The sequence below is a fragment of the Rhipicephalus microplus genome, chromosome 1, assembly GCF_043290135.1.
Source record: "Rhipicephalus microplus isolate Deutch F79 chromosome 1, USDA_Rmic, whole genome shotgun sequence".
Taxonomy (NCBI): domain Eukaryota; kingdom Metazoa; phylum Arthropoda; class Arachnida; order Ixodida; family Ixodidae; genus Rhipicephalus; species Rhipicephalus microplus.
The window spans coordinates 160,624,396-160,643,262 of record NC_134700.1 but is presented as its reverse complement, the minus strand read 5'-3'; the positions used below and the strand labels follow the sequence as shown (position 1 = coordinate 160,643,262).

At 48.6% G+C, this 18,867-nt stretch overlaps 1 protein-coding gene across 1 annotated transcript in view; it reads left to right on the top strand.

Annotated features, from left to right (window-relative positions):
• LOC142765906 (sodium- and chloride-dependent glycine transporter 2-like) overlaps positions 1-16,890 on the top strand; it is a 47,930-nt gene extending 31,040 nt beyond the window's left edge. The window contains exons 7-10 of the mRNA XM_075867713.1: positions 2,249-2,348; positions 11,779-11,879; positions 13,739-13,897; positions 16,510-16,890. Of these exons, the coding sequence (XP_075723828.1) occupies positions 2,249-2,348; positions 11,779-11,879; positions 13,739-13,897; positions 16,510-16,890 (741 nt within the window). The remainder of the gene's footprint in view (positions 1-2,248; positions 2,349-11,778; positions 11,880-13,738; positions 13,898-16,509) is intronic.
• The last annotated feature ends 1,977 nt before the right edge of the window (positions 16,891-18,867 follow it).

Genomic DNA, 18,867 nt, shown 5'->3' with positions numbered 1-18,867 from the left:
AGGTGATAGCCTTCACGACCAAAGGAGTACTCCCGATCTTGTATGCGGCCGAGGCGATGACCCCGCTATGTTTTCTGTGAAGGCGGGATCAACGGGCGTCCGGTTCATGACGTCAGTCCCAACGTTACTAGAACATGGTTCAAGTAACGTTAGTTAGTCCGGAGTCAGCGGCCCTACTGGTGCAGGCTGATGTATCATCAACAGCAAAATGTTGCGGTACGTTGGATCCACAACAAATGCGAATTTCTGATGTATCAGCGCTTAATGCTCGTAATCAAGCTGGTGACTGTATAGGTTGAAATGCGAAGGGTACTATGGAACAAATATTTTGAAATTACATTCCCAGAAAAAGCGGGAATTCAGCTTTATCGAACATTTCCTGTCCCGAAAACGTTTGCTGTTAAGAGTACATCCACCTTTGAGTAGAAAATCCGAATATTGTTCCCGATGACGTTTACATTTCGTTTTTATATGTGAAGCATTTCTTAGCAAACTTCGGCGACTTTGAGCGTATCTATCTATCTATCTATCTATCTATCTATCTATCTATCTATCTATCTATCTATCTATCTATCTATCTATCTATCTATCTATCTATCTATCTATCTATCTATCTATCTATCTATCTATCTATCTATCTATCTATCTACCCGCCTACGACTTTTAGCTCTCCTAGCCGTTTCGACAATGGTATCGATACCAAATTTGGTATGGCATAACATGACTATCTGAAAAACATATTTTACTTGTCATAACATGAAAATCATGACGTGTATGTCACGAATGCCACGATTTTCATTACATGGTCCTGCAGCTCTTGCGGTAGTTTCGTTCTCATGGCATGTTGAAAAAAAATGGCAGCATATCCACGGAGTGAATGATGGAGAGTGGGGCGAAGCATTTGTCCGTCCATTCGTTCTTGCTTCCGTCCGTTCCTGCGTACGTCTGTGTAACCGTCCATGCGTCCATCCACCCGTCCGTGCGTGCTTCTGTTCGTGCGTCCGTCCCTGCGTTCGTCCATGCATCCGCGCCTGCGTCCGTTCATGCGTCCATCCATGCATCTGTCTGTGTGTCCGTTCGTCCATTTATTCAGCACTCCAAGTACCACCATCTCGCATCTTTTCATCATATATTCTCCATATAGAAGCACCGCCATCCAGTGCACATTTCAAGGACTAAACGGGAGGTGGCACATGCACAATTTCTTACGGCTTGCGCTTCGGGTTTACTTCCCACCTTTAACCACCTCGAGTTCATGGTATATACTAGTTCACCGTATTCATGGCTATGCGGCCCAACGCTCGCTGAACCTTTCTAAAACCAAGGAGGTTACACCCAGCGAGTATAACATAGCAACCCTTTCTTGTCAGATCGTGGTCAATGTACATGCCAATAGCTGCTAATGGGGATCGCAGCGTGCGCGTTACCTAAAGGCTGCATGCTCCTGTCTCTCATTCCCCCTTAGCAGCCATTAACATGTGCATTGAGCACTATCTTTTATTGTTCAACAACGCACAGAAGAAATCTCTCACCGGAACCACCTTGGAGGTCAAAATCGTAAGGACCGCTATTTCGGGTATGTGCCACTGGTGGTTACGTACTACGAAGGACGCACAAGCCATGCCATAAGGAGCTTCGCCCCTAAAAACTGGTATGGTATGGCATGATGGCATGGCGAACACAAGCGACACACCTTAACATGGAAATCATGACGTGCGTGTCATGTAACTACATGACTGCATGCCACGCTCATGATACGCTCGCAGCTTTTTCGCTAGCGTCACATATACGAAATTTGGTATAACAGTACGTGAATAAATGACGAAGGTATGTGACTGGTGCAAACATGATAATCATAAGATGCGTGTCATGTAACATGATTACATGCTATGCTCATGATGGAGTCGCGGCCGTTTCGCTAGCTTCACATGTACCGAACTCGGTATTGCGTAACGATAACGGACGCCGTAGCTAAATGACACATCCAAACACGATAATCACGACATGCGTGTCATGGAACAACATGACTACATGCCACACTCATGATGCGCTCACGGCCGTTTCGCTAGCTTCACATATGCCAAATTTGGTATTGCGTGACGTCAATGAATGACCAGGGTATGTGACTGGTGTAAACATGATAATTATGGGATGCGTGTCATGTGAGAACATAACTACATGCCTTAGTCAAGGCGCCAATACATTTCGACAATGATGATAATGATATCCAAAGTTCTTTTATAACCAGGGAGGTCTCTATATCATTGAGCTACTGGATGACATCATGCACGGGGACCTCATGCTTTGGATGGGTGTCGGCGAGCTTTTTGCCATCGCTTATGGATACGGTGAGTCACATGCGGTGATCGAGGCACCCATGTGACGTATACAATAGCGGCTCGACGCATGTTTAAAAATTTCAGAGCGTGTAAAGTGACTAAATTTGTTCCTGTGTTATGATATCGCTGCGATAAGCTGAAAGAATACCGCTGAGCGCAGAAAACGAAAAGACAGTTCTTGTTCAACCATCTCGTTTTGCCCACTTACTTCATATACGTATTGCGAGAGAGGCGAGACGTAGGTTTAATGACATGAAACATTTAATGGGCAGCCAAACAAGATGGCGGCGCGGCCTCTTATGCAAGTACTTCACACACAGTCATCATCGTCTTCGGAGGGCCCCTTACTTAGTTATACTCATGACGCACCGTAACATCGTTCCCCCGCAGTGGAAGCGCCGTCACGGCGCTTGGTATAGCATGGATGAACTAGCAGGGTGATACGGTTTCAATCTACAAACGTGTACAACGCCCGTCTGGAGTGAGGGGGCCGATCAAGCTGTGTTGAGGGGTGCAATTTCATAGTTCAACTCACTGAATTGTAGTAAGACTTTATAGGGGCCACTGTAGCGGGGTAATAGCTTCTGTAACAAGTCGACTCGGTGGTTTGGTGTCCAGAGATTGACCAGAAATCCCGGTAATAAGTGCACGCTTTGGTGCTGACTGTCATAACGGTCTTCTTGGTGCTTTTGCGGCAAGTAGAGTCGGTCATGGGCAAGGTGACGAGTGGCATGGGCTCGAGCAACGACATCCCTGGCGTACTCAGTAGACAAGGGGGCAGGCAAAGGAAGGAGCGTGTCAAATGGTAACGCTGGATGTCGGCCACATAGCAAATAAAACGATGAATGATTAGCGGTGGGGTGTCGTGAAGAGTTGTACGCAAAGGTGATAAAAAGGAGTGCGTTGTCCCAGTCATGGTGGTCTGGTGAAACGTACATTCAGAGAATCTGCGTCAACGTGCAGCTTAGACGCAAGGTAAATCCATTCGTCTGTGGATTATAGGCGGTGGTAAGCTCAGTGGAGCAGACCTTATCCTCCGCAACACGCGAAAGAAAGTACCTCCCTCGATCGATAAGCAGCTGCCAAGGGGCACCGTGATGAAGTGATGAAGAATGACTTCATACAAGAGAAACCCAGCGACGTCAGTGGAACAAGATGTTGGTCGTGCTCGAGTGATGTCAAAATGTGTGGCGTAATCTTTGGTGACGTCAACCCATTTATTTCCAAAGGTGGACGGAAGAAACGGGCCGAGCGGGTCAAAGCCTTTGAATGATTTTCAAAAGTGAAAGGGTCAGCCCGAAATGAGTGTCGAACTATTTACGTATATACTGAAATTATATCCATTAGGTGAATCGTAAAAGTCAAAGAAATATTTTCGTATAGGCAAGCTTGCTAACGTAATAAGGTACTCCTCGAAAAAGATCCAGTAGGATGTCTCTACCGATTGCCAAGAGCAATACATATGCAGTGAAGAAGCGTCTGTCAGGGCCATAATTAACGACTCCGTAACAAACATATAGACAAGTAAAAAGACACGCCATGAGCGCCAACTTGTTTATCAGAAAATATGAAATGTAGTGATATTGAGTTCAGCACACACACACACACACATCCGTTGGACCATATAACAGTTCATGCAGTTGCAGCTCATTCTTCGCAGGCACAGATTCTTTCAAGAGATAGACAAAAACAAGAAACCGGAAGACATTAAGGCGTTTCATACAAAAAATATGAATAATAATTCGCCAGTCACAAAGTTAGACGAGGCATTGACTTTGGTTGCAGAGCACCTGTATAACACCCGTTACAGATGTGTGACGTCGGTTTGGTTCTGTTCGCGCATCTAGCTTGATATAAGTTTAAAAGGTTTATTGTTTGCATAATGCCAGTTTTCTTAATTTTTTGTGCTTACTTCAATCATACCATCGGTACTAGTAAAGGCAGTACGTTTCACTTTTAAAGACGATAGTCTTTCTTGGGGAGCTTCGACGTAAAAATTTTGGTCACTCTGTATATCTGTCTGTCTGTACAATTGTCTGTTTGTCCGTCCTTAACTATACTCCAAACGGCACCAAGCGATACCTAAACGGCCGACCCCATCCGCAGCGCCCACCAATATTTCTCAAGGTTCAGCGTTCATACTTGTGTGATTGTCAAATAAAAATCAGTTATTGCGCATATTTGAGGCACCACAACAGCACGTCAATATTCTGTGTGTCTTCTTACTAGAAAATGCATACATAAGTAATTTTAAGGACTTTAGCTATATTGTGTATGTGTGCATACATAAGTAACATAGTAATACTAAGGACCATAGCGTTTATCACGCTGCACTGATAATGCAACGCTTGCATGAAAAGGCAAGTGTTTACGCTTTGTTAAGACGATGCGGGGGTGGCACCTACCGGTCGCCTTGCGTTTTACACCTTATCGCCCCCGAGATGAGCGCGCACGCGTCGCGCACTTTGTTTTCCAAGATAACTGCCATATAGCGCTCATGTCTCACGTGTGACGTGACTTGATGCGCTCGTTCGCCTCCGCTGCACGCTCGAGGCACCCTGACGCAGTGCCTCCAGAATACATTTGACCAATTTTCTTGCGCAGAACATTTGACCCGCAGGTCGTGGAATCGAATCCCGGCTGCGGCGGCTGCATTTCTGATGGAGGCGGGAATTTCGTAGACCCGTGTGCTCAGATTTGCATGCACGTTAAAGAACCCCATGTGGTCGAAATTTCCGGAGCTCTCCACTACGGTGTCTCTCATAATCATATGGTGGTTTTGGGACGTTCAACACCACATATCAATCAATAAATTGCGCAGAACATCAACTAAACCTTTTGTTCACTCTCTCCAGACGCAAGATTATCGTCTTTCGACTACATTTGCAATGTAACATGCAGATACGGGTCCAATATTTTTCTGATATATTTTTCTAATATATAACGCCAATATGTCAGTGCATTTAATAATAAACTCCGGTAAACACTCACTTTAGAGAGAAAAAAAAATGAGTCAGTGGTCGCACGAAGCATGTTGGGTAAATTAGCATGGGCCTTTGGGAGGCAGGCATTTAGAAGGGAGCAACATTCGAAGTAAGATACACCCTGGAATGTTTAGGAGCAGTTGTGGCAAAGCCTTCGAACAGTGGGTCATCCTCTCGAGTGCCTTCTAGTGGGTCGCCCTTTTCATAAGAAGAAGAGCAGCTCGTTTAGAGGGTCGGTCCCCGCATTGGCTGTCGCTTTCGTGAATCATCAACGAGTGTCCACCAATAAACGTCTTAACAATTTGGTGGAGAGTGCTGTCCCCTTCAAACATCTTTGTTTCGCATTCGATGCCCTTCGAGCTTCGATCCCGTACCGTGCCTTCTACCATGGACGCCGCTCAGCAAACGCTCCCTCCTACACCGACGCCATGTCCCGGTGTCCCCCGCATCCGCGACCCTCCTGTCTTCACCGGCGCGGATGGCACCGACGTCGAGGACTGGCTTGCCATGTACGAACGTGTGAGCGTCCCCAATCATTGGGATGAGGCAGCTAAACTCGGTAACCTGTTCTTCTACCTTGCGGGTGTGGCCGGAATGTGGTACAATAACCACGCATCTGATTTCCCGACTTGGTCCGCTTTTAAGACCGCTGTCGTGGACGTGTTCGGCCGCCCTGCCGTTCGTAAACTGCAAGCCGAACAGCGTTTACGTGAACGAGCACAGCAGACTGGCGAGTCCTTCACAAGTTACATCGAGGACATCCTTGACTTGTGCAAGAAAGTCGACCAGAACATGTCAGAGGCTGACAAAATCACGAATGTTCTAAAAGGCATCGCCGACGATGCCTTCACCATGCTTCTGGCCAAGAACCCTCATACTGTGGCAGAAATCATTACATTATGCCAAAGTTACGACGAGCTGCGGCGGCAGCGCTTGATGACCCGTCGATCGCCACCACGTGATGCTGGTCTCTCGGCCTTGTCAGCGGTTCCTGACCACACAACCTTGCTCGCCGAAATCAAGTCATTCGTGCGTGAGGAAGTTGCCCGCCAGGTCTCTTTACTGGCTTTTGCTCCGCCGCAACATGCTCAGCAGCCATCAAGCACACTTGTACCTCCGCTCCGCCGAGCCATTCAGCAGGAAATCGCGCAGGTCGTTCCAGAATACCACCAGCCGCCTCCTGTATCTGCGCCACTCAGCTACGCCCAAGTTGCAGCCAGGCCGCCCCCACCGATTTCTGTGGATTGCCCTGTAAGTTACACCGAAACCACCGCGAGGCCCCACGCCTTCGGAGAAACTGTGTCGCCTACATACGCCGACGTCACCCACGTGCCCCGAGTGCCGCCCACCATGCACTCATATCAGCAGCCGGCTCGCCCAACGCGTTCTGCGACATGGATGGGACCCGCGAACCGATGGCGCACTGCTGACAATCGCCCCATCTGCTTTGCATGTGGTCGCGTTGGTCACGTAGCACGCTATTGCAATCGTGTGCAGCAACCGCAGGTCGCCTCGAACTTTCCAATCCAATCAAGCCGCCCTTACGACCAGCCGCCGCCTATGTCACCGTCGTCCCGCCCCGCTCCGTCTACCCGCCGTTCACCATCTCCGCGACGTCGCTCACTGTCGCCGATGCGGCCACGTCCTCTCGAGGGCGACCAGGAAAACTAGTCGTCGCAGTCCACGAGGCAAGGGCTGCGACGCTGTCGAACTGCGGAAGCCCTCAGGAAAGCCCATCGAACGTGATAGACGTACTTGTGGATGGCGTTCGTGCATCTGCCCTTGTAGATACTGGAGCCGCCGTATCCGTCATGGACGCAAAACTTAGCCGATTACTGCGCAAAGTGACCTCGCCACTCTCCGGGCTCTCCCTCCGTACAGCCAGCGCCCAAAGCATTCACCCAACGGCGATGTGCACAGCCCGCCTTATGATTCAGGACGTGATGTATGCGGTCGAATTCATCATAATTCCTTCATGCTCTCACGACGTCATCCTAGGATGGGATTTTCTCTCCCGCCATGACGCCGTCATTCATTGCGCACCAGCAGAAATAGAACTCACCCAAATCTCTTCTTTGACGCCGGCCGACAGTCCATCTGCCGCAAGCAAGTTACTCGTCAGAGATGACACCCAAGTGCCTGCAAACTCGTCCGCGACGGTGTCGGTCTACTGCGCAAGCCTTTCTGACACCGCTGCACTCCTCTCGCCATCTCATCGTGTTTTCATCAGAAAAGGCTTGCTGGTTCCTTTCGCGACCGTGCAACTCACTCACGGCAGCACCACTATTTTTGCAGTGAACTCATCCCCGTACAGCGTTACGTTGGTGCGAGGGGAATTTCTCGGCAGCGTGGAACCCATCGAAGACGAACAAGTTATGGAACAAGTTATGTATCAACCCGATGACATGCACTGCTCAAGTTCCAGTACGCTTAGTGCTGTTTCGACATCTGCTTCATCATCCGATGATGTATTCGGTCCCTCCGTTCCCGACAACCTTACGCCAGGCCAGCGTTCCCAGCTTCTGGGCCTGTTGCAAGAATTTCGGTCTTCTTTTGATGTCGCCCAACCTTCTCTCGGCCGCACATCCACCATTACGCATCGCATCGACACAGGCACACAGCCACCACTGAGACAGCGTCCATATCGCGTATCTCCCACAGAACGCCGTGTAATCAACGAGCAAGTCGACGACATGCTTCGCCGCGATGTTATTCGCCCCTCTAGCAGCCCCTGGGCATCTCCTGTCGTTCTCGTCACGAAGAAGGACGGTTCTGTGCGGTTCTGTGTGGACTACCGACGCCTCAACAAGATCACTCGTAAGGACGTGTACCCACTACCGCGGGTAGATGACGCTATTGACAGCCTGCAAGGAGCAGAATTCTTTTCATCCCTTGATTTGCGCTCAGGGTACTGGCAAGTACCTATGGCTGAGGACGCTCGACCGAAGACCGCTTTTGTCACCCCCGACGGCTTGTACGAATTCAACGTCATGCCGTTTGGGCTGTGCAACGCGCCCGCCACCTTTGAGCGCATGATGGATACTGTTCTGCGTGACCTGAAATGGAACACGTGCCTGTGCTACCTCGATGACGTCGTCGTTTTCGCTCCGGACTTCTCGACGCATCTTCAGCGCCTACGGCATGTTTTAACGCGTCTGAGTGACGCCAGTCTGCAACTGAACCTAAAGAAGTGCAGATTTGCAGCTAGGCAGCTGACAATACTCGGCTACGTTGTGTCCAAGGACGGAATTCTCCCTGATCCAGCTAAGCTTCGGGCCGTGTCCGAGTTCCCCAAGCCGACATCCGTCAAGGAACTGCGCAGTTTCGTAGGGCTGTGTTCCTACTTTCGGCGCTTCATTCGAAACTTCGCGACTATCATATCGCCGCTGACGAAGCTGCTTGGAAGTAACGGGCCTCTCCATTCGTGGTCATCACAGTGTGACGACGCTTTCACAACGCTCCGTCGTTTGTTGACGTCGCCTCCCATACTCCGCCACTACGACCCTACGGCCCCTACAGAGGTACACACGGATGCCAGTGGTGTCGGCCTTGGCGCTGTCCTTGCGCAGCGCAAACCAGGGTTCCCGGAATATGTTGTGGCGTATGCAAGCCGTACGCTTACTAAGGCCGAGACTAATTACACCGTCACCGAAAAGGAATGTTTGGCAATCGTCTGGGCCCTTACGAAGTTCCGACCTTATTTGTATGGTCGCCCATTTGATGTCGTCACCGACCATCACGCACTATGCTGGTTGTCGTCATTGAAAGATCCCTCAGGCCGTCTCGCCCGGTGGGCACTTCGCCTGCAAGACTATGATATCCGCGTGCTGTACCGCAATGGAAGGCAACATGCTGACGCCGACGCCCTGTCACGCTCTCCCTTGCCTGACGACAACGCCCACAACTCCGCGTCTCACCTTGCCATTTCTTCTATTAGCATTCATACCATTGCTACTGAACAGCGCAAGGATCAATGGATCGCCTCACTGATCGACTTACTGGCTGATCCATCCACTCCATCCACTCGCGCGTTGCGTCGTCAAGCCCACCATTTCGCCATTCGCGACGACCTCCTCCACAGGCGCAATTACAACGGTGACGGCCGCCAGTGGCTACTAGTCATACCTCGCAGTATGCGCTCTGACATATGCGAGTTTTTTCATTCTGATCCACAATGTGCGCACTCCGGGGTATCGAAGACTTACCACCGCATTCGCCAACGGTACTTTTGGCGCGGCATGTACCGCTACGTGCAGAAATTCGTTCGCTCCTGCATAGATTGTCAGCGCCGAAAAGCTTCAACGCACCTATCACCGGCAGGTCTGCAACCTCTACCTTGCCCTGCCAGGCCCTTTGGGCGCGTTGGCATCGATTTATATGGGCCACTTCCACTGACGTCGGCTGGTAACCGCTGGGCCATTGTCGCTGTGGACCACCTCACGCGATACGCCGAAACGGCCGCTCTACCTGCGGCTACAGCGAGCGATGTGGCCTCCTTTCTGCTCCAACGATTCATTTTGCGACACGGTCCACCCCAGGAACTGCTCAGTGACCGAGGCCGCGTCTTCCTGTCTGAAGTCGTTGAAGCCATTCTTAAAGAGTGCAACATTGTTCACCGCAAAACTGCTGCTTACCACCCGCAGACAAATGGCCTCACCGAACGCTTCAACCGTACGCTCGGCGACATGCTTTCCAAGTACGTCGCCGCCGATCACACAAATTGGGATTCCATTCTACCCTTCGTCACCTACGCATATAATACCGCCCCTCAGAGCACTACTGGCTTTTCACCTTTCTTTTTATTATATGGAAGGCACCCGTCGCACACCATCGACACGATACTTCCGTACAGGCCAGATCCGTCTGAGTGGGCGCCTATTTCTGCTACAGCCAAGCTTGCTGAAGAGTGTCGAGAGCTTGCAAAGACCTTTACTGCGCACGATCAAGAGCGGCAAAAAAGCATTCGCGCTGACGCCAGCACTACAGCGCCCACGTTCCTCCCTGGAGCGCTCGTTTGGCTCTCGATCCCTACCACTGCAACTGGCCTATCTTCAAAACTATTGCCCAAATACGAAGGCCCCTACCGTGTCGTCAAACGCACCTCTCCTGTCAACTACTTGATTGAACCAATCGAACCATCTTCGGACATGCGCCGTCGAGGACGCGACATTGTTAACGTGGAGCGCCTCAAGGCCTACCATGACCCGCTCATTGTAACCACCTGTTAGGTCGCCAGGCGGCTCCCTTTTCGTACCGGGGGTAGTTGTGGCAAAGCCTTCGAACAGTGGGTCATCTTCTCGAGTGCCTTCTAGTGGGTCGCCCTTTTCATAAGAAGAAGAGCAGCTCGTGTAGAGAGTCGGTCCCCGCATTGACTGTCGCTTTCATGAATCATCAACGAGTGTCCACCAATAAACGTCTTAACAGAAGTAAGATACACCCTGGAATGTTTAGGAGCAGTTGAACAAGGAATATCCTCGGACCTAACGAAGTTGCTGTCTAAGTGACCACTTGTTTTCTTAGCTACGTTCATATACGCACGTTCACTTCATCTCAATGTGAGGGTAGCGTAGGTTGGCAATAACTGTGGCGCTCACTCAGACTTGCTCATGAATTATGATTTTTGCTTGCGGCTCACACGGGCTTGGACTCGCCACAATTTTCCGGAGCCAGACTCACACAGGAAAATTTTCTTAACCGAACTCACTTGGACACAGGTTCATTACTTTCCCATTAACCACTCATACTGAAGACTCGATCCAAGTCTCAGTGAGTACGAGTGAGTGGACACGTGAGTCCGTTAGCCTAGAATCAGCTTGTTCAACCGTAGTGTCAAATCTCTTTCTTAACAACAATATCTGATGTAATCAGCGGTCTTGTTGACGCCTTCTGATATATCACCTTCAAATATAAGTGTTATGAGTGATTGCGAACGAGTAGAGACATGTTCCTTGAAAAAAGATGAAAACATAAGATTTATATTTGTCAAAACATTTCTTCGTAATTGAGACGGTGGGGAATGGGGTTAAGGCTACACCCTTCCCCCACGCAGTTCGATTCTCTGATGAAAGAACGTCACTGTTTTGTAATACGTCTGAGTAGATTAGGTAGCGCTTGTAGTAATGCTGAAAATGAGTAGATATGACCACAGGTTGGGAAAAAAATGTGGAGCTCACTCATACGCACTCAAGAAATATGTCTTGCACTTTGGGCTCACTCGGCCTCAGACTGACCGAAGTTCAGCTGAGCCAGACTCAATCAGACTGAATTTCACAAAAATTTGCTTCAACAGGACACCCCTGGGACACGAACTCGCCAAAATATAACTCACCTGAACTTCCTCAGACTCACGGCTTGATCTGAGTCTGAATGAGCCCGAGTGAGTCAACGTATGAGTGAGTTAACCGACGGATGGGTAGGAGGCCATCGATTTTCATGGCTCTCTGCTGCTTTTGCAGGCTGCGACCGGCGGCGCAACGACATATTTTTCATGTTGGAGACGCCTCCGCCTCGCTTCATTACGTTCTGCTGGCACTACATGTGTCCCTTCGTGCTCGCGGTGAGTTTAAATTCTAGTTCAATTTCAGGTGTACTTACAAGTAAAACTGGGAATGTCGTCAAGGCTTCACGACGGCTTGAAGAAGGCCCCTGGTGACCTGTGCACGCACATGGCGATTCTGTGTTATATAGTGACTTCACCCGCTTTATTCTTTGACCTTGTTTATTTGATAGAAAAACTTTCTTTGCAGACACTTTGATTATATAAGTCTGCCTGGTATTTTACATAATGACGTAATTTCATACATTTTAGTACGTAAATATTAAAAATGTTCCAAAGGATGTATTGTATTAAAGGAAGGAATCGATCAACGGCTCGCTTTATTCCTTAGACATAACTTGACGAAACCAACAGAAGTGAAGCCAAGGAAGCCATTATCAGCATCATCATCAGCATCATCATCATCATCATCATCATCATTAGCCTGACTACGTCCACTGCAGGACAAAGGCCTCTCCCATGTTCCGCCAGTTAACCCAATCCTGTGCTTGCTGGTAAACCAGCAAGCACAGGACCGGGTTGCTGTGCTTGCTGGCAAGCCATAGCGGATAGTAATCGTTGTTTTTAGCTGAAGAGTAAACGTTATGCTATAAATGGAAAATAATTAAAGCGGGCGAAGAAGAACGCACTTTATATCGATGGGACAGGTTTTGGGCCCGACAGGAGTGACGTGCCGCTAAATTTGAGTACGCTCGCATTTTGGCGTTTCGCTCGCGCCGAAATGTTACCGCAGTGGCCGGGATCGAACCCACAACCCATACACTACCTCAAGCACTGTAGTGCAACGCCATAGCAAGGAGGCCAAACCAGTGAGGCTGGAAGGCCTACATCCACAGGCGTCATCACAAAGCTAATCCTCCTTGAGACTTTGCCAGTTCGTAAATGCACTGCATTACTTGTAATAGGCACATATTAGGAATAACGTCATTCCTTGTAGAGCGTAGATCTAATGTTCAGATCATAAAAATTGAAGGACGCTTGAGCTTCGGCTTCAAGAGCAGATTGCGATAGTTCAGACTACAGGGCAGATTGCGATAGCGCGATGGCCCTTCTTTTTTGATTCTATATGCCAGTCGCACTCATAACCACTGCCTTGTTTATGTCGAGCCGGAATCTTTGGGACCTTTCTTGATAGTTTTAAGCTCTACAGACTTCGTCACACTTATAACGTCAACAGTGGAGTTTGGAACTAACGTGTCCATCAGTGATAATGCTGGAATCTCTGATTCTACGCGAACAAAGCTGCCGTGCTGCCGTACAGCAGATCAGATCACTGACTCCCGAATGCAGTCATCACTGTTATCGGTGCGCTCCGTGTGTTGCTTGTACTTTACTTTTCTGGGCGCAATTACGCCCAGTAAAGAGTTTCGTCTAGAACATATCGACAGCCACTGTCTTCATCGTCACGAACGCTCGGCAATACTTGCAAATTTTCGCACGTCTTTGCGTATTTATGTGAAAATGCGTAGCTTCAGTGGTTTATCTCTCTTGCTTGTGCAAGAAACTTGCAAGGGGTAGCGCATGAACCCTGCAGCGTTCTGATGTGTGAGTACTCGAGTTTGGCAATATAAAGTGCAGCTCTCTCAGATTAATTTATGAAATGTATGTCACCTATAATGCTCACTCGGACTCAGGCTCGCTGACATTTTACTCAACCGAATTCACTCGGACTCAAGCGAACCAAAATGTTCCAAAATCACCAAACTGTTACTCACCCACACTCACTCAGGCCCAGACTCACGGCTAGGCTTCAGTCTGGGTAATTCTGAATAGGGATTAATTAATAAGTTTGCCGGGTTATGTGTATGTCTTCAATATGGCTAGTTTATTCTTGCCCTGATTTCATCTTGGTTATCCAGGTGATCCGGCTGAACACGTTCACGATGTCAGACAGCCGCGAGTACCGCAACCAGCATACGTTCTCAGCGTGGACCGGAATCGGACAGTTGGTCATCTTGGCCTTCGTAATGGTTATCGTGGGATCGTGCGTCATAAGCACGCTCGCACAGAACAGATACGTGAGCGGACCTTTCTCCTCTCCCTCTCTCCTTGCTGATAACTGTGGACTTAAAACAAGGGTGTCAGTACGAAGCGCCTCTTGAAAGCAGGCCGCCCAATCAGTTACACACTCCATATTATAAATGAATAATCCTATGCTTATATTTTATGCTTAGTGTGAGAACATTGTTACGTGAAAGACAAGTTTGAAAGACTTGAAGGAGTACACTCCAAAGAGAGATCAAGTAAAAAGAGCGTCTTTTTGTCCCACTGCAATAATCATCTGGCTTGCTTGAGTTTCCTTTTTTGAGAAATTAGCGCTGCCCACTTTACTATCAAGCGCGCAATGTCAAGCTGATAACCCCCATGTCATTCATGATATGCAAGTACTGGAAGCGTGCTAATAAGGCAAGAAAAGGAACGCAAGATAGATGACGAGTGTTGTTGTGGGACAAAAAGACGCCCTTTTTACTCGATTCATGGTCTCGATCCTTTTTTTGGGTGGGAGTACATGTGTATTTACGGCTGGTTTGGCGAGCAGTGCTGCCCATCTGAACAGCTAGCACCAGTCCATTTTTTGTCGTCTTTTTTTCGTCTTCTAGATCCCAGTGTCACTGGTACGTAGGAATACAGTGAATTGTTACTTCGCATGAATTCTCTGTGTGCGTAATCAAAAAAGTATTTTGTATTGGAGCTCCTAGCCCATGATCTAAGCAAATGCTTCTTTTATTTCATTAAATGCGAATGCAAACGCGCGCTCTTCAACTGCAGCCGTCGGTCTGCCTTAGTTCGGTGAGTGGTCGTGATGTGACGCTACATGTTGGGTAGGGCTTTAGGTAGGGCTGCTTGCATCCCACGTGAGTCGGAGTGCTTTCCTACGAAGATGCGATAGACGAGTTTCCCTCTCCAAAATCATACGTCTGTGAAATTCGTTTCTTCCGGCTCTTTTTTTTGTTGATCGAAGCTATTTCACCACCATCTCACAGCGCTCGTGATGCAGCAGCATCACAGTGACGCGTCCCCATTGGTTGCCCGCATAGCACGACAAACGGAGACGTGCCATCTCAAAGCACGATGTCTCTATTGTGTGCTGGAATTGAGCAGTGTGCCCTGTGGCTGCGAAAACGTGGTTCTTTTTGCGATGACGGCCAGTGCTGCTAGAGCACACCGTACTACTGTGTCGCCACCTGATGCCGCCCCCAAAGTCTTTTATAAAAAGATGTGATACAAAGCCCCCGAGATCAATAGTTCTAGTTGCCGCACTGGCCGTGCGTGTACCTCGAAAACTCTAATTGCTTCCTATTGTGTCTAAAGATGCGTTTGCGAATTTCTTTGTCTGCATGGCACACTCGGCGAGGAGGTCTGATACATTTTAAATTTTGCAGATTAATTGGAATTAAGGGCATTTTCTCATAGGGTAAATACAGTACCCCGAATACACCTGGTGCATTTAGCTGCATTCCTGTGCTTTGGCGTGCCCATGAGCGGTAAAATACCTGAACAAATGAAGCAGCATTCGTCGTCGAGCGTACACCTTTTCTTACGTTTACGTTACGCTCCTGGCTCATGCTGATGAGGGGTGGTCGTAGAACTCACCTGATGATCCCATTGTCCTTCTGGAGCTCCTCGTTCGTTTCGTCGCATAACTTTCAGTTGGTGTTACATGGTCATATGCATGGAATGAAGATCGAGGTGTTTGTTTTATCTCTTCTGCAATTAAAACAGCAAGCAGATGATCTAGGTCGCTGTTCTGCGATAGAAATTATGTAAGTTTGGAAGATGCAGAGGCAGCTTCCTTTATGTCATTAATGAATGTGTTGGATGCGTTTTCGTCTTGCAGATACTTTTAAGTTTCAATCGCGTGATATGACTATTTTACTTGAAAACAGCAGAAAGTTTTACAACGAAGATTTAAATTACACGCGCCGGTATACCATTTCATCCTGGCGCCCTACAGGTTGTGTCGTCGCCAAAGCGACGGCTACCTTTTTTCCATTGGTTTATTGTAAAGACGGCACACTGTCCCATTCTAGTACTCCATAGTGCATCTTACAGAGTCAGCGTGACCACCAACATTGTGAACACAAAGAATTCAAGACGCCACCCCTTGGATCTGTACACAACTGAACTAAAAAGGACGTCACATGATTTCCGTCGTGAGGCACCACATGATGGGTTCTTTTAGAGTTACTGTATATGCTACCTAAAGGTAGCATATAGAGTAACTCTGGGTTCCTTCTCTCATGACTGCAAAGCACCCAAGAAGGCTAGGTGATGGGCGAGAGTAGAAAGGGCTAGATGAGAGTGTGGTGAATGGCTAGACCAGGCGCATCTGGGTGCATTGAGAAAATAGAGGAGGCGTTTACGGAGAACGCACGAAGGCGATGCCTTATTGTCCAAGTAGTTTACGAATGCACGCAAAATAGCTATTCGGCGTTTGCAAGCCTAACTGATGTAACGTTTCACATCAGTGTCCATGTAAAGCAATGTGAAGCGAACAACTTTCTTGGCGCGCTTGACTATTCGCTTACACTGCAAGTCGTCGTTGGTAGTACACCTGCACACTTCATGGGTCACCACTGGTGGGTCACCACTCGTTCACCCCTCACTCGGTCATCACTCATTGATCCAGGACCTGTACGCTGCCCTCGAACCCGAGACGACGTACGGGCCACGTGGCCGCGCGGAGTTCATGCGCTACCACATGTACCTGGCCGACCGGAATGCGCTGGCATGCTCAGCGTCACCCGAAAGTCGTCGTGACGTGCTAAAGGTCGGCGCCTCTCCAGTGCCCTCCAGCAGGCTGCGAGCGTCGCAGGGCGGCGCAACCGCTGAATCGAAGACCGTGGTCTCGGACAAGCTCAAGATTGTGGTCGTCAGTTCGACGGGCATCGTCGAAGCCTGTGGCAGCTCGGTGCTCGGAGCCGGTGCGGTCGCGGTCGACAGCGCTGCCGTAAGCGGTGCCGGTAGCCCGCTGAAAAAAAGCAAGAAGAAGAGCCGGACGTGCAAATAGGTGTGCCATTTGTGCATCGTTACGCCCCCTGGCGTTGTTTTCAGGTGCTACACACGTGTGTGTGCTGTGCGTGACGCTTTGCGGGATCACTGCACAATGATATTGCGACACGTGGCACTAATAAGAAGAAACAATAACTCTTGCACCACTATACCGTGAACGATTGCGTTTTCCAAGATACGCCGCCGCTCAGAATTGTGCACGCTTTGTTGATATAATGTATTCAATGCCTTTTAATTTTTAGCTACTTCATGTTGTGCAAGTACATCAATAGACAGCAATCGCCATTGAAATGATCACCTTGGAAAACATTCCCGCTTATCACTTTTCTGTGCACCCCACTTTTTTCTGCATTCTCGAGTGGTGGAGCCGTAATGGGGTTAAGCTGACCAGTTGAGTTCTTTTTCAATGTGCGGAGTGCTTTAAGGTCCAGGCTGCCGTATGTCGTTTGCCACCATTTCTTGTCATCGCTTGGTGTCACGCAAGTACAACTAAGCATCGCCCAGCCATATAGAGAATAGCCAGGTATACATATAGTGTAGCAAGGGAAGTGCGAGGGAAGGACAGATGTGAGGGCGAAAAGGCGGAAAAGGAGGGGGGGGGTAATGCATAGAGTTTCGTACACTTACCTAAAGGGTAAACTGGTGGTGCGATCTATTGGACGCATGAGAATGCTTGGATATGCGATATTCAAACTTGAATCGGATTTGAATCGTTCACGTAGAGCCCGGAAACCTATGATACTCGTCTGGTTTCAACGCGCTTCTTGCATAAAAATGGTTGATTTCTAACGAAAAAAAAACTAATTCCTCGGCGTCTTCCTCCCGAGTCCCTCGGGGCCGGTAACGGCGAAGTCCCAATTCTCTCAACGACGGATAGCAGTGCACTCTTAAAAAAATGGAGTGACGTTCTCTCCATTTAGGGAGGAACGGCGATGTCCCCAATGTTCGTCTTTAAATAGAGAAACCCTGCTCCCTCATCCACGGAGAATCGTGTTCCTCCCTATGAAAATCAACATGGCTGACCCCAGGTTAGTGAAGCGAGTAGGCTTAGAAAATGCATCCACTCTCGACTGATAAGGAGTACATGGCACTGAAAGTTACAAACGACGGCTTGATATCAAAAAGCTTGATATCGAACACAATGATAATAAGAACAAGCAGACGAACCTGTAGTGATGAAAACATCGCGAAAGAGAACGATGGAGGAAGTAGGTTTCATTCGGCAGGTGAGGCGACGTTCACTCTGAAAGACACGAATACTGCAGAGTCCTCACACGAAGAGTGCATGCTAGGCTTTCGGTATTTATTTCTCGCAGATTCACATGCTGTAGCCATAGAGTTTCTCAAAATTATCTAGAGGGCACTCTGGCGGTGCGATCGTTCAGCGACCATGGTAATGATGGGTAGTACACACATTTGCCTAGTCTTCGTACTTGCGGGCGGCGAATCGTACTTGCGGCTTCGTTTATTGCTGTGTTTCGGTTTTGTTTTGAAAGAAAGATTGAATGCTTTTGAACTTCGTAAGCCAATTAAAATAAGTCTAAAAATGAAATGGTGAAGCGCAACCGCTGAACATTCGGTAATACTTGTTTCGTAAGAAAACAGCTACAAGCCACACGAACACACACGGAGCCAAAGGCAGGCCAGAAGTACGAATATTAGACAAATGTGTGTACTACCCATCATTCCCATGCTCGCTGAAGCACCGTGCGTTGCAGCTCCCATAGACACTAGCGCCAGAGTTCCATCTAGTAAGTAGTGTGGGAAACTCTATGGCTGTAGCGACGTTATCCGTGCGTTTACGGAGCCGCAGGTCACGAGATGTGCCTCCAAACTGTAGACTCGTTCACAGCGAAACCATTCCGACTCTGTAGTGCAGCTTTGATAGATAAATGCTCAACGTTATATAAGTAGCTGGAGGTTGAGAGCGTCATAGTCGTGAAGTAAAAAAGTTGCCTGCGGCGACGTACGTTGT